The sequence below is a fragment of the Protopterus annectens genome, chromosome 13.part0 (genome assembly GCF_019279795.1).
Source record: "Protopterus annectens isolate FY-2018-M chromosome 13.part0, PAN1.0, whole genome shotgun sequence".
Taxonomy (NCBI): Eukaryota; Metazoa; Chordata; order Ceratodontiformes; family Protopteridae; genus Protopterus; species Protopterus annectens.
This window is the reverse complement of record NC_056747.1, coordinates 1,044,868,210-1,044,891,475: the sequence shown is the minus strand read 5'-3', so window position 1 is coordinate 1,044,891,475 and position 23,266 is coordinate 1,044,868,210. Positions and strand designations below refer to the sequence as shown.

General features: G+C 34.4%; 1 protein-coding gene across 1 annotated transcript in view; it reads right to left on the bottom strand.

Annotated features, from left to right (window-relative positions):
* PGAP3 (post-GPI attachment to proteins phospholipase 3) overlaps positions 1 to 21,772 on the bottom strand; it is a 571,410-nt gene extending 549,638 nt beyond the window's left edge. Inside the window, exon 1 of the mRNA XM_044055039.1 lies at positions 20,960 to 21,772. Within this exon, the coding sequence (XP_043910974.1) occupies positions 20,960 to 21,164 (205 nt within the window). The 5' untranslated portion in view covers positions 21,165 to 21,772. The remainder of the gene's footprint in view (positions 1 to 20,959) is intronic.
* Positions 21,773 to 23,266: the final 1,494 nt, after the last annotated feature.

The window sequence follows — 23,266 nt, the reverse complement described above, 5'->3', positions numbered from 1 at the left end:
AAGCTCAGAATGGGTATCAATATTTGTAAAACTTTCTAAAGTTTAGAGACTGTAGGAACAGATTCTTTTCACAGTATCAAAAATATAAAACCTAATAAAACAAAGTTTCAGTGCTGCTGTGACTTAACCCTCCCCCAAAAAAAATATTTCTGTATAAAAGTGGATTTTTATTATTTGTAAATGCTATGGCAGTAAAAAGGCCATACAACAGGCTTCCACTGAAAGAGAAAATGCAGAGTGGCTTGTCTGTTTTTGGAGTCATCATCATAATCTAAGCAGTTTCATATTTAACTGTCCCAGTACCATTTCCTTTTTAAATGTCTTTATTTCAAAAACATTTTAAGCACCCAAAACAGAGGGGAAAAAAAAAGAGACAGCTTGGAGGTAGCCTTCTTGAAAAAGTAAAGGGGTCACTAGAAAACAAAATACATAAAAATTCAGTTTGCCTTTAACAACACACAGCAACTGGTAACAATCTCTCATCTAACACTCAATACAACTAGAAATAAAGCTATATTCTTTCAAATGATCCTTTCACCACCACTACACATAAGCTTAGACGACATCATTGACACCTGTGCTGACACAGTACGGACAACTACATGTACCTTAAAAGTTCATAAAAAACACAACTTAAACTTCACAAGGCAGTAATTTAATCACCAGAAAAATAATTAAAAATGCTCTGTAGACTTAAAACAAATACTTAAAAACAATGAGACCAAGAGAAAGCTGCAGCTACTTTATTACTACCACGTCTGCTACTTGGATCTAACGTGTTGTCAAAATCCCAGGCAAATAGTTCAGGGCAACATACAACAAAATCATCTGATTTGCTGCAAGCTCCACATGCAGAACACACTGCTTTTTTAATGTATGTTTTCTGTGCAGGGCTGAGCATAAAAAGAAAACAAAAATATTATAATGCAAGCTAATCTGAAGGACAGTATATAAATCCAAATAATCAACTCTTGCCACTCTGTTAGGACATCTCAAGCCGATCCCTTTGCTCATGTTAAGGAAATTTTAAAATTAATTAAATAAACAGATTTGATAGAGTTTTAACATTTATTAGAAATCACACGTGTGGGAGACAGAACCAGAGTCAGTAATGTCTCCCCGAACAAACATATCCAGGCATTTTTGTAAGAAAATACAAGTGAAAATAACTGTTATCTATCAGACCACTGCCAGTTATCTAATAAAAAGTTATTACCAATTATCTGTGAATGTAGTTATTTATTAGAACAGTGCTAAATATTTAAAATAAAGTATGTCAATGTCCTAAAAATAGGTTAGTTAAAACATTTTCCCAATTCAGCATTAGTAATGTTGCAATGGTCAGACTGCAGGAGAGAAACTAGAAGGAATGCAGTCTTAAGCAGTCTAGTTGATACATTTTAATCCATTCACGTTTCAGCAAAATACATAAACATGCGCAGACCATAATATGCATAAAATAATCTGCTGACATGGTTAAAAGTTTGCACTGACCACATACTCTTTCTTCTGACATGCTCATTTTGTTCTACATCGTGTTTTAACTTTCTTATCCTCCACAGTCACCTGTCCAGTAACATGAAATACAAGAGTCTCTACTTTTTAACTACTGTTAGCAACAAATATTTTTCTCCCCATCTTCATCAATAGTCAGCAGTCCTCATATTCATTTAATATGCAATGCAATATTACTGGAAATTGATGTAGCAAAAGTGACTCCAGCACAGTCCATAACCTCCTCCTTTCTTATGCCCACATCGCTACCTCTCCCAGGTTACCACCTTTCTTTTAATCTTATGTTACTGCACAAAACTAACAGGGCGCCTCTAATTGCCAGAAGTGTAGTTATTTCCCTAGGCCCTAATGCAACCTGCATTATACACACTACTGTCATATATACCACTTGTATCTAATATTAAATTATTTTTTCTGTTGTCTTCCTGTTACTCCTACAAAGAAATGTGCTAGGGTGTATCGGTGCTCACTACTATTAATGTTCTCTATTTTCACATATACCATTGTTCTATAGCATAAGATCTCTACAACGCATAGTTATTTCTTAATAGTCATAACCTGAAACCCTACCAGATAGTATACATTATCCACGTTATAAATAATTTACCAGGGGGCGGAGCCTAGATGGCTAACTGGTAACAGCTTTTTTTCTTGAGCTTCACATCAGTTACTAGAAAACAGGGAAATTATTAAAATTCTATCATCTATCGTCTAAAAGTTGAATAATCTGCTCTAGAACCTATAATCTATTAGATATTCAACTTTGAAGTGTCTTCTTAAAGATTTTTCTGTCAAATTTTATGATTACTTACCTGAACAGAGATGAGCAACTCAAAAGCTTCACATTCTGATTCTTCACTAAAAAAAAAAAAAAGAGATCCAGTCTGTATCAGCCACTCTTCAGGAATTATCTTTAAAGATGGACAGATTTACTGATAATCTTGAAAATTTAAAGGTAAACTGTCAACAACAAACAGATGTTTTAAAGGAAATTCTGCAGAAACAACAATCTAAAATTTTGGACATCGAAACTTCTCTGAGTGATATAGATGGAAGGCTAAAAGAAGATGAATCTCACTCTGAACTTATACTGCAACAAAATAAGTGGCTAATAAATAAAGTTGATGATGTTGAAAATAGAGAAAGGAGAACTAATATCAGAACTTTCAGTGTTCCTGAGAAGTCTGTAGGAAAAGACTCTCTCCTTTCCAAGTGCCTGGCTCCCTGAAATTTTGGACTTAAAAGAAAGTTTGTCCTATGGAATTGAAAGAGCACACTTTGCTATTTTAAAACCTATACCTTCTTCTCCTAATGCTTCCTCAAGGTCAATAGTTGTGAAGTTCCTATCCTTTCTAGACAAAGAACTTGTACTAAAAACAGCCTGGAGGAAAAGTCCTTTGTCATTCAAAGGAAATCAAATAAGGTCTGACAATGACTATTCCACAACAGTTCTAGAAAATGAGAAAAAACTCTTGGCCATTAGTAAAACTATTAAAGCAAAATAAAATTATAGCTAAACTTATTTATCCAGCTAAATCAAAATTACTCATAAAAATTAACTGAGAACTTTCAATACTATCGAATAAGCTGTTTCCTTTATTCAGAACAAAAATATCATCACAATCCCAGAAGGAATGGAATGGTCACTATCTTCAACTCTCAAAAGATCATCTGACAAAAATAATTGGTCAGCTGTAAAGAAGAAGAAGAAGAAGCTAAAGACTGGTCTTAAAAGTTTTGGACTTTTAAGTTCTCTCAAAGATCAACCTACACTATAAAATGTTCATGAACATCTAAAAAGTATGTCTCACTAATTTATTTTATTTGCAAATACTCTTTTACTCACTTTTGGAATGAAATATATAACAAATTAAAATTAAATTTCTCACATATGAATAGAACCGTTTAAAATATTACATAACATTGATAGTTTCTGTGTACACATGCTTTACTTTAGATTCTAACCTTTTAATGGTTTTAAAATTTCAATCATATGGTTGGGAATATGAAAGTTAACCATAGGAGTTAGTTTTATAGGCATATGTGTTTACTGAAATGAGTTTGACAACTTGTTGAAACGTATCATCCTGTCAAAACCTGGTTTTCACACAATCACCTCATCTGATTTGAGCTAGCGTTTCAGCATTCGAAACTGACAGTTAGTGGCTTCCTTCATGAAATGCAGTCTCGAGCTAGGTTTATGAAAATTAGGCAGTTTATCTTCCTTTGACTGCATTCGTGATTGTTTAGATGCTTAGATTCAAGCGATACGAGTAGATCACTTTTGACAGTGAACAGAGTATTATCTTAAACATTTATGTATAGTTTCCCTTTATTTACACACACAAACATATATATATATATATTTTTTTTTTTTTCTTTTCCTCTCTTGGAACTAGCATACAGCTCGTGCTATTTATTTACTGTTTTCCTGTAGTTAGTGCTTGCCTAGAGGATACGTAGAACATTAATAAAGGTTTATTTAAAGTTTTACTAGTTTAAAAACAATGTTAGTCAATTCCGTATTTAGCTTTCGCATAGTATTGGTTTCCATAGTAACGTAAGCTGTGATATGCCAATTAAAGATGACGTCATGCCCAAACATTCTGAATACATTAACATACTAAATAAGTGAACATTTTGGCTTCTCGCACGTTTGATATATGTAATCGCATACACTACTATTTACATACATGCTATAATGCTCATATATCTGTATGTTTAACTATTAAAATATTCAAACATTTCTGAAGTCCTTAGATGACCGACAGTTTCTATTACTGACCAGAAGTGCACCCCATAGCTTAGAAGCATGATCTGTGGTGGTTAGGTTCCTTTTAGGTCTGTGGTATGCTTCTGCACCAATTTCAAGTATTAATGCAATGTTTGTGCTGAAACCTTTTCTCAACTAAAATTTTGAAAAACGGCTATTTTACCTCAAAAGATTTTACATGCAAGAGTAAAAAGAAGAAGGTCTCATTGTTGTTTCGGTATCCACTCAGCACGTTTAATACAGGTTTAATACTGACGTAGCGATGTTATGCATAGAGGCAGGAGTTAAAGGATGTGGCAAACATTGTTAAAAGTACTTTGAAAGTCAAGTTTTTCTACTATTTCTTGTCAAAGAGAGAGGATTCATATTCTAACCACTGTAGCAAAATGTTTTACTTGTTGCTCTTCCTTTAGGGATAAGAAAATAGGACATTTTACAAAAGTCATATATTTCCCTTTATGCTCCTGATGTGAACCGATATATTCAGTTATGGATATGTTATTATGCTTTTTAAAAAAAAAAAAAAAAGGTTAGAATGACAGTTCCTTCCCTTGAGAAGACTGCAGACAAAATGCATTTGATAATGCAATAAGGCATCTAGAAATGTTATTCACATTACGCCAAAAATAAAATATCACATACACTCCCTCTGCCCATTTGATTTAGGATGGAATCATTAATTCCTTAATGCCACATCTTACAATTTATGCAATTCCGGTTTCTTGTCATAGTAAACATTATCTATGGTTAGAAAGTAGACATTGTTTTAATAATACATTTTCTGAATGATAGGAAATCTTAAATATTATCATTGTTGATGACTACAGTCCTGGGTGATTTACCAGAAGGCTGTACATTTTTTTGTGACTGGTGAGCCGGAAATTGGAGATAAACTGTAATTTTGCGAGGTTCTGTGGAGTCTAGAGGTATGTAGAGTTTTAAAAAAAAAAACAGTTCAGTTAGTAGGCTGGGTAGCAACAGTAATATAAGGTTAATAAGAAGAATACTAAAATTTAATTCTTTGTGAATATGTATGTGTGTGTATGCATGTGTGTGTGTGTGTGTGTGTGTGTATGTGTTAACTGATCAGTCATAAATAGACAAACAGAGGTTTAGAGAATCAACTGCGGGAAAATATGAAAACAAGGAAGTAATTTCAATAATAACAAAGTAAAGATTTAATATTCTGGTGCTATAATCACACTTCTTAGCTATCATTGTTTTGCGAATGGCCTTTATCTGCCTAGCTTGGTTTGTTATTCATAAGATACAAGTATGTGCGGCTCTCTGGGGGAATACTGAGGATTAGTGGTCAGTATACAATGACTGTCTTTAATGTTTGTGTGTAGTAATCTGAAGTGACACATTAGGCAGGTGACTGGTTTCTGGGCAGAAGTTAAGGATGACCCATGGGTTGATTCAGCTTTCATTGGATTGCTATGTTATCATAGCCAGTTTTCCAGGTGAGAATTTAAATGGTGGAAAATATGGAATTTTGGATGTTACATGAGGTCGTGGTGGAATTTAATGGAATACCATAAATGATAAATATTATTTGAGCAGTAAATTCAGCTTGCTTTTTTCCACTGCTCTAAATTTGGTAAACATAGCACATTCCAAGTATATGTCACTAGATTTATTAATATAGATTCAAATACCAATAGAAGTGAGATAATGATATTAAATCATATTAAATTCTATAAAATGAATATGGAATAGTGAGACAATAAAATTGTATTGTGTGAAGCTTAAAATTTTCAGTAATTGTATATAGTTATATATTTAATTAGAAGTGTTAATGAAATGATGACCATTATAAATTCATCTATTTAGAGTCTTATGACTTATTACATCTCATGAATGATTTCTTAGTATACCAATGTCTCAGCCATCAACATGCATGGATTATTACGTATTATTAATTTAGTTATCAGTTATAATATACTAACATCACTTTCATTCATAATAAAATAGAGAAACTATAAAGTATTTTGAAATTGTCACAGTATGTCTTACAATACATTTAACCTTGAAACACTTTGATAAAACTTCTTGAAACACTTTGATAAAACTTCTTCATTTATTGTTAGTCAGGCTTCTATTTCTAGTTTGGTGAAAACTGTATGGATTTTTAAAGACTTTCAGCTTTATTAAATATTTAATCATTTTAGTATATATTACATCAATATTTGTTGTTCTCTCGTACTAATTAATTTATAAAATATACATAGATTTCATATATTGGAGCCTCAAATTAGGCAACATTTCCAAATTGTTGGTATAATGGATAATCTGATTGAATATTTTTGTCCTCTCAGATTAGGAATGGATTTCATTCCATGTCAGATAAAGGTTTTACTGAAGTTAACTTATTCTTTTTAAAAAATTTTCTTCTTTTTAAAAATGTTTCTTCTTTTTTAGGCCTCAATTCAATTTTAAGTTTTACCTTTTAATGAAAGTTAGCAATTTATTTTTAAAATATAGCTTTTTCAAGAAGGATATGCAGGATTTAAATAATACAAGTATTTATTACCATACCATTTCAAAATTCCCAACTTTTGAGCAAATAAGATAGAATTAACCTTTATTTCCCTAAATGTTAATGGTTTAAATAATCCAGTGAAAAGATCTAACTTATTAAAATACTTAAAATTAAATAAAGCACAAGTAATCTTTCTACAAGAAGCTCATTTTAAAAAGTAATGATAGTTTTATTTGGAACCCAAAAGAATATTTAAGAATATCCAACTTTTCATAGGTCAAAAAAACTAGAGGAGTATAAACATTATGGAAGAAAAGCATCATCTCTCCTCAAATTATCTATAACTATGAGGATAAAGAAGGTCTTCTATCGATAATAAAATATAGTAATAGGATCTGGATGTTAGTTAATGCTTATTGGTTTCCTGGTATTCATGTAAGAACAATAAAAAAACACTTAGAACTTATAATCAAAAATTCTAAGGGTAGCCTGATCCTAGGAGAGGACTTTAACTGTTTATTCAATGATTCAGAAACTTCTAATAAAAAATATTTTCGTAATACTCCTATACGGAAGAATTTAAAAAATGCATAAATAATTTACAGTTATTTGATTTATTTTATCTTAAAATAATAATTCTCTGGATTTTTCTCATTGTGATTTTAGATATAAGCCTCATACTAGAATTGATAAAATGTTTATATCTCAAGATTTAAAAACAAAAATACAATATTTTACAATAATCCCGTGTCCTATTTCTGACTATAATGCACTCATTTTTCAAATGCAAGTACACTTTAAAAAATTGTCCTACACTAAAAGAATTCCAGCCTATATTACCAAATTAAAACAGTTTAAACCTTGGTTAGATTCAAAAATAATTTTGTTCTTGGATACAAACCTAAATAGTGAAGTAAACATAGTAATTATCTGGGAGTCCTTGAAAGCTTATTTATATGGCATAATTATTACATGGTTTATTAATAATAAAACAAAGGAATGGGAGTCTGAACTATCTAATTTACAAAAACATCATATTAATTAAGAAAAATTGATTCCTTAAATAAAAAATATAATGATATTCTAACCCACAAAACTAATTTAGCTTTAGAAAAATTAAAATTAAAGTCTTTATCGGTTTCTCCAAAGTATATGCATAATCTAGCATTAATAATTAAAAGACACTCTACTGAAAACACTATTGTGAGTGTGTTTCTTGAAGGAAGAAACAATAAAGTGTCTGATATATGGCATGTTTTAGATGCCTTTAGGTTTCACTTTTCAGAACAATACAAAAACAAAAAATGTCAATATAAAGTTTCAGATAAGGATTTGGACCTTTCTAGAATAAAAAGCCTACCAGAAAACTTAGTAAGTGAAATTCAAAAAATAATTTCCTTAAAAGAAATTAATGAAAAAATTAAAGTAAAAGCAATAAATCACCAGGAATAGATGGCATTATTAATGAGATTTATAAACCTCTACCACACTCAGCAGTATCAGTTTTACATAAGGCTCTAAATGAGTCATACTTGCAAGGTATAATTCCACCTTCAAGGAAATATTCATTAACTACCCCAAGATTCTCATTTATGCAGTTCATATAGGCCAATGTATCTGATCAATAATGATTATAAAATCTTAATGTCTATTTTAGTTAATAGATTCAAGAAATCACTAACGCAACTTATCACTGAAGATCAAATGGGTTTTATATATAACAGACATACTCAAGATAATATACAAAGAGTTATAACCACCACAGATATTTTGAATAGAGAAAACCAAGAAGCTCTCATAATTGCCCTTAATACTGAGAAAGTGTTTGATTCACTAAATTGGGATTTTCTCTTTAAAACACTTGAACTATATAAGTTTCCCATCCAATTTATTTATTTTATTAAACATACCTATAATAATAATTTAGCCTATGTAAAATTAGGTCCATTAGTATCTGAATCTGTTGAAATAACAGAGGGTACTAGACAAGGGTGCCCAATGTCCCCAATCTTATTTGCTCTAGCAGTAGAACCTTTCTCTGACAATACAATCTAATCCTAAAAGTAAAGAATTTAGTATAATTAATAAATTTGATTCTAAGATAAATGTTATTTGCAGATGATATTCTACTTACGTAAAAAAATTCACAAGAGTCTTTACAAGAATTAGATCTATTAATTAAAACATTGTATTGTATTTCAGGATTAAAAATTAGCAGTTCTAAAATCTAAACATATAATTTTAAATAAAAAAGTAATGATAACATTAAATTGAATACAAATGAAATTATTGGAAACGGGTCTCTTCTTTAAAATATATAGGAGTTGAAATATGGGAAAATCTTGACTTAACTTTAAATACTAATTATAATAACATTGTAAAAATAATAAAAGATCTTACAGAGAAATGGAATAATTTACATTTAAAATTTTAAAGACAGATTAGAATTAAATTAAAATGATTGTTACCCAAAATAAATTACATTGCTTTATCTATTCCTATACTACCCAATAAAAATACTTTAAAAGCAATAAATACAATTTTATTAAAATTCTTATGGCACCCAAAAAATAGAACAGACCTATCAAATCATATTAGACCATGGGAGTTAGCGGGAATAAATTTTCCAGATATAGAGTCATATATTAAAGCTGCTAATCTTTGGATTAATCCAAACTACTCTTCAGCTTGGAAATCCTTACAGGCAGTCATTATACTAAATGAAAATAAATTAATAAAAAAATTACAATTTAATGATCTAAGTAATACGATTTGGTATGTACTTTGTATTAATTTACAGTATAATACTACTAAACTCACTAACCTAAATTATATAAACTATTTATAATACTTTTAGAAGTTTTGTTAATAATAATATTGATATTAAATTGTGGATACAGTTACTATATCCTTTCAAAAATCACAAAAAACTTCAATGACATTAATATGGATATTCTTAGTAAATGGGAAGAGAAAAAATGTTCTTGTTGGTATCATTGCATAAATCAATTTAGTTACCCTAGATTTAATTTACCTAAAACAGATTGGTTAGCCCTTACAAGTTTAATTCCATTCACTCGAGATTTATGCAGAACAATAGAAACCTCTTTTTTTTAAAAAATGATTATGGAAAAAAAAAGAAACCTCTTTTTTTAATTCTTTGCCCATATTTATAGCTCTTATACACTGAACATTACAAGAAGAATGCACTTGGAAAAAATGTAATATTAAAACTTTATAAAATTATTATTAATTACAAATCTATCCCTAATCAGAAAATTTGGGACTTTATTACTAAGGATTTTACGTTGTCTCTAACATATGAAAATAAAGCTAATCTTTTACTTTCTATTAAATTAACTTCTAATATGCAGGTTCGGAAGATTTTTTTTCTTGGAAATTTTTACATAGAGCCTTTTACACTGCAAATAAAATTGCTAAATTTAATATCTCTAAGAAAGAGAAATGTTGGAGATGTTCAATAATTTGTAAAGCTGATTGGTCTCATATTTTTTAAGAATGCTCTCATATAAGGAAATTTTGGGAAGATGTTGCTAAATTTCTTCAAACTATTTTCAGTGATTCCTTCAATTTATCAAAATCTTTAATTTTTTTGAATGTAACTGATTTTGTTATATTGAATAAATAATAATAAATATATTCTTTGGTCAATATTGGCAGTTGCCAGAAAATGTATTACGAGAAAATGGAAATCACCTTCCATTCCAACTTTTGAAGACAATTCATGACTTTGCTGGATAAAGTAGCATCAACGGAAATACAAGCTAAAGAATTAAGAATTTTTCCCAAAAAATGGACTAATAATCCTTGGAAGAAGGTTTTATCCCTTATTAAGACAATTAATTCAGATCTACTCTCAATCAACTAATTAACTTGGAATTTGGATTGTTGAATCTTATATGCCCTTCTTTATATATGCATATAATTTGCTACTTTCTAATATATTGTTTAAAGCCTCTGTAAATTTTGTATATAGTTTACCATATTTCGTTTTTCAATTGTAAATGTAAATTCAAAATGTTTTCTTATTCTCTTTAATGAAAAACAAAACAAAAAAAATAAATAAATAAATAACTTGACTTGCTTGAGCTCTATTTGCTAGATCTTGAACTGCACAACTGGTATTTGTTTGAGTTGGTTCCACAGCAGTAACTCATTTGCTACTTACTGTAGCAATGTGTAAGAGCTCACAGATTAAGTATTCATGCTCCCCAAAGACATGAGTTTACAGAGAAAGAGCAACGATTACATAATAAACAGTCTCACATAGTTGGAGCAACCTTGCCTCCTGCTATTGGGGGGACGACAACAATTCTTTGAATGTCTACACATTGTTTACAAATTCCAGCTCTTGGTACAGCTTACGTGTACTCAGTGCAACAAGATTCATGCTTAAATGTATGAGCTATTGTCTTTGGCCCCCATACATTTCAAGGTAACAAATTATTCATTATGCTCCTTTATTACGCAGCTTTTCTCCCCTGACCTCCCTTATTAAAGGGTGCTGCCAGGATTATTTTGTTTAAGAGAGACAAACAGGTAAACTAACAAATAAATACATGTCTCCGTAACATAAAAACAGGTAGGGGATAATCATTCTTCATGTTAAGGAATGATCTTCTAGCAAGTCTTGGTTTGCTTTTAACATGCTATAACAATACTGTCCAATGTCTCACAGGCTCAATCTGCACAAAGCTAACATTACTGAAAATATTACAGTAACAGGTTGTTTACAGCATTTGAACTTAAGAATAAATGCAGCCCCTATAGCAGGAGCACTAACACAATGTCAAACTTCTACTGACAAAGTGAATGTGCTAAAATAGAATGTTATGATATTTTTTTTAAATATTCAGGCAATTGGGCAGAACAAATAGCTGAAAAGTGTGTGACAAAAAAATACATACAAGAACATAACAGCATTTTCTGACTTATCACTTGGACATGAATTGCTAGTCTTTTGTGCAGTACAAATCTTAGCAATAAATATGTTTATAGGAAATCTCTTCAAACAAACAAGTGTACTTCAAAACAATTGAGCATCTACTGAATTCTATCAAATATCTGTGGCACGAAACAGTTAATTTCACAGTACTGTCAATAATCTGATTGCTGACTCGCAATGTTAGGCTCTACAGTTAAACTCTCAGCTCAGCTGCTTTCTTTGTGGAATCTGCATGCACTCAAAATACACCCTGTGGAAGCAATTTACCTTCAATTGGTTGAACCCTTCAAGACAGCTAATCATACCCGAGAAAGAGATTTCAAGAAAATGAAGATATGTAATTATTAGTCATGTGTTGTAATGTAAACATAAAATTATAGATACCCAAAATACAATTGAAAATCTTAAGAATTATTCAGAAAGACGACTAATACTGACTTTGGATGTGAAGGATCTTCACTCTTCAATGTATCACATATTTGGGGGCAGGAGGTATTTGTGCCTCCTACATTTTTGCACTATCACTTTTTTCTAACACAAATTATTTCTGTTTGAAAATAAACTGCTTCCACAGAGGAAAGATACAGCAACGGAGGCACCACTTGCCCCCCCTTACTTGAATATTTTTCATCAGGCTTTTAAACAGACAACATGCATGGTAATGCTTTTTTGAAAGTCAGGTGATTATGTATTTATGTTACACAAACTTTTTTCCCCATAAGTTGCATCTGTACAATGTATCTGAGTCAGCTCATAAACTATGAAGCCTTATCTTTCTATATGAAATAACAGCTAGTCCAGCAGTTTTTAGATGTGACCCTAAAGGGTGTCACATGGAAAAATGTAAAAGGAAAATTAAGAAAACAGCAGCCAACGTGTTAATACATAGAAAGAGTGCCTGTCCACAACACTTCAGTCTCAGCTTGTTGGTGAACATTTACATGCAAAAAGACAGAAGACTAAAGATTATGTCTGTGAGGGGATAGCTTCCCACTAATGTTTCTAAGAAGTTGCTAGAAAGACTTTACACCTTTGAATATCTTAATAAAGGAGAAGGCATCAGGCAGTTGAACAGGTGAGAGAACGTTTGTGTAAACTGCAGTGTAGGAGGACTGAATTATTAAATAAACCACGTTCTTGGGACATTCTGTGAGATAATCAAAAATAACCGATTATTTATGGAAGAAAATTAAAGAATACAGTACAGTTGCGTGAGTAAACTTACCTTAATAGCAGAATTTCAAACAATTACTACTGCGGTAGCCTTAAGCTATATGGGTTAAATCTCGCCATGGATAAAACAGCTGGCCAGCTTCCAAAACTTCAGGGAGCTTCAATACACCCAAAAGGTCAAGCAGCTCAAGCTGAGCTGACTAAAAGGCAAATCTGGGTGCCAAGCCCTTCAGAGCTTTCCTGCCAACATGAGAGTGGGAGGCTGAGCCTACAAAAGTCAATGTTAGGAAGGGGAAAAAAAACACCACCACACCATGACATACAAAACACCAAAAAACAAGTGGTATGGAAGGAATGGCTATTGCAGCAGTGATCATTTGAACATCTACTGCTATAAGTTTACTTACACAACCGTATTGTGTTCATCATAATGATCACTGCTACAGTAGCCTCGGCTATATGGCTAGACTACCCTAGCTTACATTTGACAGGTGGAAGGAGAAGAGACCAGGAGCCCCTGGAAAATAGGTCTACATCAGATTTTGCATGGACCAGAGAAGGGATCAAGCTTACAATGTACAAGGACCAAGTTGCAACTTCTAGAATACTTCTAAATCTACTCCTTTCTGGTAGAAGGTTGGTATAATGGTCAATGTGTTTAACTATGAAAAAGCCATAGACAAAGCCAAGGCCCTGGTAAAGTGGGTCTTGACCTTGCCTGCAATAGTTTTGTTGTGGTGAGTATAACAAAAGGTAATAGCCTTAGACAACCATTTGGAAATGCTCTGTTTTGACACAGATTGTTCCTTATTCTTAATTTCACAAAAAAGAACAACTGATCTGAAGATCAAAAATATTTAATTGTCAAGACAGTAACAGAGTTGCCTATGGACATCCAACGTAGGGAGTAACCTTTCTCCCTCATTTCTGTGTTCATGTTAAGGAAAGAAAACGGGGAGGTGGAAAGCTTGGCTTAAAGTAAACTCAGACACCACTTTCAGTATGAAAGAAGGATTACTTCTCAAAGAAACTCTGTCCCTGTGGAAAACAAAATAGGGTTGACTCACCACAAGAGCTTGTAGCACATATACCCTTCATGCGAAGGTCAGAGAAATCAGATAACACTGTTTTCCACGTCAAAAATCTATCATCAGCCGGGTCAACTGGTTCAAATGGAACAAGTATTAGCTTCTCTAACACAAAATTAAGATCCCAAGGAGGGATTCACCAGTTGTCCTGGAGGCCTCTTATGCAAAACTGCTTAAGGACATTTTGACATGAGAATGGATCGAAAAAAGAGGATACATGGTCAGACATAGTGAAATGGCCTATGAATGAACCTTGACAGAGGAGCAAGAAAGGCCATAGGATAGTAACTCACACAAATATTATAAAAAAAAAGAGAGAAAACTAGCCCTGAATAGGTGCTGTTAATGCTGCTGGCACCAACTAGAAAAACATTTTCCATTTGCTTACATGACTTTCTAGTAGCATGCTTTCTTGTCTCCATTAGCTGCACATACTCAGTAAACAGGCACCTACAAGAAATTGAGCCCCCATCAACCAAGCAGTCAACTGAAGTTGATTGGTATCAGGGTGTATCCAACATACATGTTCTTGTGAAAGAAGATCCAGTCTGGGAGAAAGCTTGTGGTAATTGCACTTGGCCATTTCCAAATGAATGGAGGGAGAACCACTGCTGGCTGGGCCAGAAGGGAGGCACTATAATGATCTTGGGGGAACCTTTCTGAATCTTCAGAAGTACCCTGAACATTAGAATAAAGGGTGGAAAAGCATACATGAACATTCCTGTCCATGAAAAAGAAGGCATCTATATTCCAGGCTTTCTGCTTAGAGCTCTAGAATAAAATCTTGTCAACTAAAAGTTTACAGAGGAGGCAAAGAGGTCTACTCGAGAAACTCCCTACAGGTGGATCAAATATTGGAAGGTCCCCAATCTAGTTTTCATTCATGAAGGATTGCCCTTGTCCTGCTCAGCTTATCTGCCACACAACTTTGCTCTGGTGGAATGAAGGATGCCTGCAGAGTGAGATTATGCTGTGAAGATATACCCCAAGCTAGCATAGCTAGTCTGCAGAGGAAGTACAATCTTTCACCTCCTGTTTGTTGATTTACCACAAGACATTGGTATTGTCTGTATACAAAATCTTAAGAAATGCCTGAAGTCTGGAGAAGTAGGAATGTGATAAGCATCTTTTAAATCTAGTGTTACTAAGAATCTTGAATGAGGAAGAAGAGTTAACAGGTTGTGAAGTGGCACAGTTTTAAACCTGGCCACTATCACAAACAGGTTTAGGAGAGAAAGATCCAGGACTGGTCTCCAAGCATTTTCTTTCTTGGACACAAAAAAAATCTTTGAATAAAACCCCTTTCCCATCAGAGAAAGGGGAATTGGTTCTCGCACTCCAAGCAAAGGAGCAGCATAAGCAAACCACTGAGACTTGAAAGCCTCAGAGGAGGGTACATTTTAGTGGCAGTAAAGTTCTGAAGGGCTTGGCACCCAAACGTGCCTTTTAGTCAACTCACCTTGATCTGCATGACAGTTTGGGCCCATGGATGGTGCCCTGAAACTTTGGAAGCTATCCAGCTATATCCTTGGCAAGATAAAACCCACATAGCCAAGAATACTGCAGCACTAATCAGCATGAAGAACGTTAACATTTAGACCAATATTTCTCTCAAAAAAATGTAATGGTGAAAATATATCTGATAACTCCGTTCAAGTAAACAGCTGAAATTAATTCTGGAATGTATGACATCAGCTCAGTGACATAGGAGGACAAAATCCCTGACTACAGCCCAAGTAACAAGAGTTCAATTACCAGCTCAGGCACTTGGAGCTGAAAGAGAGTATGCGTGTATCTGTTCTAGAGGAGTAGACCAAGACACAGGTTGAAGCAACTGTTTGGGGGAAAGGTGTAGACCTTCGACTTGGAGGTGTGCAAGCAGTCCACTAAGCTGCAAACTGGTGGCACCCTTCAATGAATGTGTACAAAAGCATGCACTTGTGATGAGAAGTCCTCAATGCTAGGATGTCAGCAAAAACGCAAAACATCTCTTCATGGCCATCAGAAAGATGGCTCTCATCCTAGTGGATCTAGTAGTGGTCCCTACCACCATGGAATGAATGGGCTCTAGTTTGAAGCAGGAAGCTTGATGGTTTGTAGGCACAGGGGCAAAAAGATTGTATTTCATATACATTTCAAAAATATTTTTTCAATGTATGCAGACTTGTACATAAAAAGAGGTGATTATAAATTTAAAAAGGCTGAGTATTTTATTAGTCATTCAAATATGATTGTACACGTTACCTTTTGCAAAGTCCAAATGGTATAATGGACCAATAAAACATATGTAATTGGTATTCAGGCAAAAGGATGAAGAAATTTTTGGAACGCATGAATGTACGAGATACTAAGAATGTTTTATAGAGCCAAAAACATTTTCACCAATGCAAAAAAAACGACACTTGCCACTACTTATCCTCTTCCCATACTTCTTTACGGTATCCCATCCTTACTAGCCTTCATCACAAAATTCAAAACCTGAGCAAACCTCCTACCACATACAAAATTATCCAGAATCCATCTGCTTGCCCAACATTTGGTCCCCAGATGCTCATTATGATCCAGTACCAAAAACTCCTTTCTGTCCACAATCTTATCAAATCTGCTTGGCATTGTCTGTTGTACTGTGTTGCTAAGGCCTGGAACTCCTTATCTCTATCCATCAGGCCAATACCCTTGCTCTCATGCTTCAAAATCATAGACTCCCTAGCCAAAAGCTGGTTCTGTTCTTGCTCAACACCCAGATAAACTATATCACTAAATGTGAACAAATACCTATTCATACCTTATACCTCCTTACTCTCTCTTCTTAACTTACTTCAATCAATTTCCCTCCTTTGGCTCTCTCTAAATATTCTCTCCTGTACTGTAATTCCTGTTTGCATAATACTAACTTACCTTTAATTTCTCCATAAACAGGCTAAAATGTCTCTAATTAAATTATCATCATATAACCTGCATTTATTCTTAACCATTTTCATATTATGCCTAATTTGTTATAATTATTTAAACTGTAGTCATTTTGTATTATTTTTAAAACTGTAAAATTACTGTTTTTAATGTTCTGTAATACTTTGAAGATTTTCTCCCTGGGCCACTGCTGAAAATGGGCTCTTATCAAGTCAGTGTCAATAAGCAAATACATAAATACAGTGTTTAGAGATTCAAAAAGATGATACATTCTGCACAGGTTAAAACACCACTGTCCAAGGCCAAGAATACATCTTCAATGGGACATGACAATATCTCTGGCTGTGTTTTACATGAACTAGAGAGTGAACTGGCACCTCACCTATGTGCCCTGTTCAATCACAGCCTCATGTCAGGCTTTGTCCTTATCGAATGGCGGACTGCTACAATCATCCCTCTCCACAAAGGAGGTGCAACTACAGACCCTGGGAACTATTGCCCCATTAGCCTGACAAGTCTGATATGACAGACCAAATTATTTCAAATGTTTAGTTTTGGGTATACATCCTTTACCAAGTATCAGTAATATTGTGGATGCTTTGAATGAGCTTTGAGTAAATTTTATTTTAAAATCTGATACTTTGTACTACAAAAATATGAATTTAGATCCTCCATGGTAACATTTAACATTTTCTAAACCTGTATTTTGTTAGTAAGTTTGTAATGTTACTTAAAAACATTATGACAAACGAGTCAGTAATAATTTCATTGTAGGGTAATGTCCTTGTGATTATGACTTGTACATTTAAGAACCTACTCAATCACTTACTCTACAGAAGTGTTTTAAAGTGAAACAGTTCCCTTCTGAAGTTCTAAGGAATAAAAATTTGACCAAACCAGCAGCCTGAGCAGGTATGAAGACTTTAGGATTTCTCTACTGTCTTGTTTAGAATCTGAATATCCTCCCTGTGCAAACAATGTTTTTTATTTACTTATTTATTTTTTTAAAACAGGAGATTCTAGTTTTCTCCAACATCCCAAAAACATACCTACACGTGAAATGATAAACATCTCTTAGGAGGACTATATAGTAACCGACGATGGGATGGGTAAGGCCAGTCTCTAACCAAATAGAATATGTTAATTTGAGAATAAAAAGTGAAATTTGCTAGGCTTAAAATGGCCCACAAGGGCCGCTAACCTAGTACTTCCCTGTGAACTGGTGATCCTTCAAATTGCTTGAAGTAATTTGAGAATAAAAAGTGAAATTTGCTAGGCTTAAAATGGCCCACAAGGGCAGCTAACCTAGTACTTCCCTGTGAACTGGTGATCCTTCAAATTGCTTGAAGTTGTATGCTGTCTGAATGAGTATTAGTTTGTGTGTGTTCACAACCTGTGATGACATGTTATCCCTTATAGGACTGGTTCCATACCAGGAATGACAAAGCAGTCATGACCACTGTAAAGAGGATATTGGAAAATAGTGAATAAGTGAATTAATGAAACTGGCTTGCAGTAACCCCCCCCCCCCCCCCCCAGACAAGTCCTTATTTTAGGAAGGTCATTGTATTAATTCACCTTTTGTAAAACTGCACTTTTGACATGGTTTACTTCACCTGTAAATACTTCTGTTTTTCTATGCCATTAGTGAAGCTACAAGTGACATATACTTCAGTTTACCTGCAACACCTGGTTTACATCCATGTTTCACAAAACACACAGACATCCAAGTTGCAGTGATGGTGAGCAAATCAATATCAACACTACCTTCTTTTGATGAAACCCCCAACAGCAGCTTACAGTCCCACTGGAATTCTAACACAGAAAGTATAAGGTCAACAACAGAAAGTCAACCAACATATAAAGCAACCCTTTTTTATGGGGAGAGGGTAACAATTCGATATTCCCTGTCCAAGACTATACTGCCTACAGTAAAAAATGCATGCCTCTTCCCACACCCCTCAACCTGCAGGCATTGAAAATAGGTACAAAGGCCCCTGATAAATAGAACCTTCCAGCTAAAAGTACATCTTCTACTGTAAAGAAATGTGAATATCAAATAGTACAATTTCCAGTAAGAATGTGGAATACTACTTGGAAACATATGTTAAAAAAACACAGAAATACAAAACTGATGATAAAATACTTGAACATCATCAGAGTGAGTGTAAAATCTGTAGACTTTAATGAATTGTACTGCAAAATTTGGTGAAAATGGAAAACACTGAACCGAAACACTGTCTCTGTGTTTTGGGTTTGTCTCAAAATATTGCTGTCTCTCCTAATTACTTCTCTGGGAGAAAAGGTGGCGGATTATACTTACTGGATAACGGCAATACGTCAGCTTTTCAAGATAATAGTATTAATATTTCATTGTTTCTGGAGGCAAGAGGTTTGAGTGTTATACAATATTGGATAACAATGACCTGAGCATAACTCACATTCATATTCACACACACTAGCTACTTACGCTCATGTCTAGTCTTCTCTATTATCACATAAAATTTCACCACACAAAGGCCTTCATTTTTCAGAAGGGAGTTGTAAGATGCACATCACGTCTTCTTTCTTTAAAATTAATGTTGCCACTAGTACGCTAGTCTTGTAGTGTGGTTTTCTGTGTACTACTCAACTTCAAAAATCACATGATAACAGAGATTCAGAAAATTACATGAAAGGTAAATCAAGCCTGAAGATAAGAGATATATCTATAAACACAGGAACATCCTAAAAAAACATGAAAATAGTAATAGCCCCTCAAAATATGAGAGATCTGCCTCTACCACACACAGACCAGTGGTCAAAAGGCAGTTGTAAAAGCACAACAAAAGTATCTGAAAATGATCACTTCTGGTGACTACCAAACAGATCTGGTATCCGATACATGTGACAACAGTAGCATTGCATATTAACAAAATAAGTGGCAAGCAGTGCAAACAAGTTTACATGAAAATCTGAATACAAGTGAAATAAAGATTTGTTGTTCGCTCTTGATTAAATTACTTGTACATCATAAAATGGTACTTTAAAAAACTCAGTACAGATTTTTAGAAATATATCTGCAGCAAGCCCTTCATACCATTTTGGGGGTAGAGGCATACCTCTCAACATTTTAGTGGAAAAGATCTGTGCAAAGCCTAAAATAACCTGGGGAACAAAGGCCCAAATTTAAAGGCAGATTTTAAATATTGCTCTTACAAACTTAGAAAGTTGCATTTTCTGAAGGATATGAAGTCTGAAAAAACGCAATGTCTATCTTTAGTGGTTTCACTCCTCGGTGACTTATCAGAAAAACACAACTTTTATAAGGCACAGGCCAAAAATATGAGGCAAATAATCGGGCCATTCTGCGAAAATCTAAACAGTTGAGAGGTATGCGGCCAGGGGAGAGGAAGGACATGAGGTCTTCATCTAGGAAACATTCATTACCAGACAACCTTTGCGTAGCACCTGGAAGGACATGAGGTCTTCATCTAGGAAACACTCATTACCAGACAACCTTTGCGTGGCAATCAACCTCTTGAATCTCAAGAATCAGGGACAAAAGCCAAAAATAATCCAACACAAAAGTCCCAAATCAGGAACAACTGACTTGAAAAGCTGATGGGACATGAGGGTCTGAATTAAGGTGCGTTGCCTGAAACAAAACGAGTACACAACTTTAAAAACTATCATTATTTGCCGACTGTAATGCACCAACTTTTGCAGAAATCACCAATCTCAAGAGGTAAGGAGAAAAAAATTGAGTTGAAGTCAGACTTCTGTGACAGTTATGGGGCAGTTTAGCGGCATGCACCTGTGCATCGTTCAAATGCGGTTACAGACTGCTCTTTCTGTACTTTTCCAATTCACCGCACCTTAGGGTTGCTACCTGCCCTCTTTAGGCAGGATAGCATTGTCTGAGCAACTGTGATAAAAGATGAAAACTGGTTGGTGTCCTAATATACAAGCAATAAGGTAACACACAGTGGTCAACCAAGCGCCGACAAATATTACCGATCACTCTCATCACCTTTTAACTTCTGATTTTACAATTCTGAAGTAAATAATACCTGTAATACTCATGTAGACGGGCTGTTGAGTTTGGAAAGCCTGCAGTCTTGCCCCCGAACAGTTTCTCTCATCGCATCGTTTTACACAGTCTTTATAGACTGGTTCCCTATCCCCATGCGACCCCAGCACAGAGGTTACAAAGCCACCGACTACTACAATGACCACCAGGAGTACCGGATGTAAGTTGTGCCCAATTTTGCCCATACTGTAGCGCTCGGGCACTCACAACCCACAAGAGGCCCCGAGATTGCTCATCTAATAGGAACTACATTGCGTATACCCACCATGTAATATATCCTCTACCTTATCGTTACTGTAGCAACTCGTTCCTGTAAAAGTCGTTGTTATTCTTCCTGTGTCGCAGCTAATTCCACCCCCGCCTGCTTTAAAAGACAATGGTTCCACAAGCTCTATATTTTTCCTTGGGCTCAAATTATTTCTTACACCGGCGTTTATACTGTTGAGAGAGTGCAATATCACCATTGTGATATCAGGCTAATAGTGGTGCTCTCATGCCATTAATTTAATATTTCCATCATGGTTCCCAATAAATCGGAAAAATCTCAACATCATCAGGAACACATCTAAACATAAGCAGGCACATTTAAAATATTAGTACTATTGACGTGAGACATTAACAGAATAAGAAAATGCAAATTAATACATTTTCCAAAGTAAACATCTGTAACTCTGTTATAATTTATTAAGTGTAATTCACCAGCTTTCTTCCAAAAATCGGGATTAAGAGGGACTGAGATAATTTGAATAAAAAAATCACATAGATTTCAGAAGTCTGATTTCTAGCTGTCTCGAAGAACCCGATGTTGCACCCCCTAAGTGGTGAATGTCTTGACGTCATTTTAATTTCCCCTCCTACAATCTGCTTCGATTCTCATAACTACTGTCCTTCCTCAAATGTTTTATTCCCTCGGTTTTGCTTGTTTTAATCTTATTTCATTACTCGTACTTGCCGTTTAGCAGACAACAGTGTTTCAGCCCTGACTCAAACTTATCAGCACTAATTATTATAACTTTATTAAATTTGCAACTTTGTTGAGGATAGTAACACAACGTAAACTTCGCAGAGGCCGGTGATGCAAAAATGCTAATGTGGAATGATTGACAGGGAATGCAGATTTCCCTGTGACGTTATGCATACATTGCTTCGTGAGTAGTTTACATAGAACAGTTGTATTCAGACGAGACAAACAAGGTTCATTAATGAAAGGAATTCCTCAGTGGGTTTTAATTCAGAAGCAGATATTTTCTGATTTTTTTTTTTTTGTTCTCCCAGAAACAGAAGACATTCATTCTTTATTGAGTTTTAATACAGAAGCAGATTACATTTCTATTATTTTTGTTGTGCCACAAACAGCTCTTCAGCCCCTACCAGCACAATAATTGTTATAATCATTAAAAAAATCTGCGGCGGTAGCGCTGCGACAGCGTTGCGGCCTCATAACAATACGTTGTCCCGTTTGATTCTCAGCTAGAGCGTCTTCTGGTAGGAGGTATACGTGAATGGGGCGTGCCTTCGTTGAAGGTTGTGCGTCAGGGCTAGTAACCCGGTACGTAAAAATCCACTACCAATCATTAGCGTACCGGAGTTCCAACTTCGGCTGTGGCGACCCCTAACCTGGAAAAGCCGAAAGTCCGACTCCCACACAATTAAAAAAATATTAAACCCTAATCATCTACCAGCACAGTAATTTGTTATAATCATTTATAAAAATTATTAATGCCTAATCCTACCCCAAACCCTAACCCTTTTTTGATCTGCCAGAAACAGCTCTTAAGTGCAGGAAAGTGTTAGGATATGAAATGAAGAAATAACTATGTTTTCTAGTGTTGACTGCAGGAGAAGACACTGCTACTGTGTAGTCTCCCCAGTAAACAGACAAGCAAGACTTTTTTTAATAATAAAAATAAATAATAATAATCAGACTTCATACACTTCAGAACATGCATGCCAATGCAAAACCTATTATTCTATCAACTTTCTAAGAGCCTTGGGCTTTTGTACCAGTTTTGTTTATGGCTTTATCCAGATTTCTTGCTCCAAGAGGTTGAGATGTATGGCAGTAATATTTAGGTAAGTAAGTCATTTCTGTCCTTTCCACAGAAGGGTCCCACTCCCAACCCATGTTTAGTAGCAAGCCTTGACTGAATTCTTTACTTAGACTCAGACTGCCTGCATAATATAAACACTACTTAGTATTTTACAGTAAGCATCATACATCTACAGGACGGCCTTTCAACAGTTATTACTGGCTTGAAACATTAACACTGGTTAATTATACTAGCTT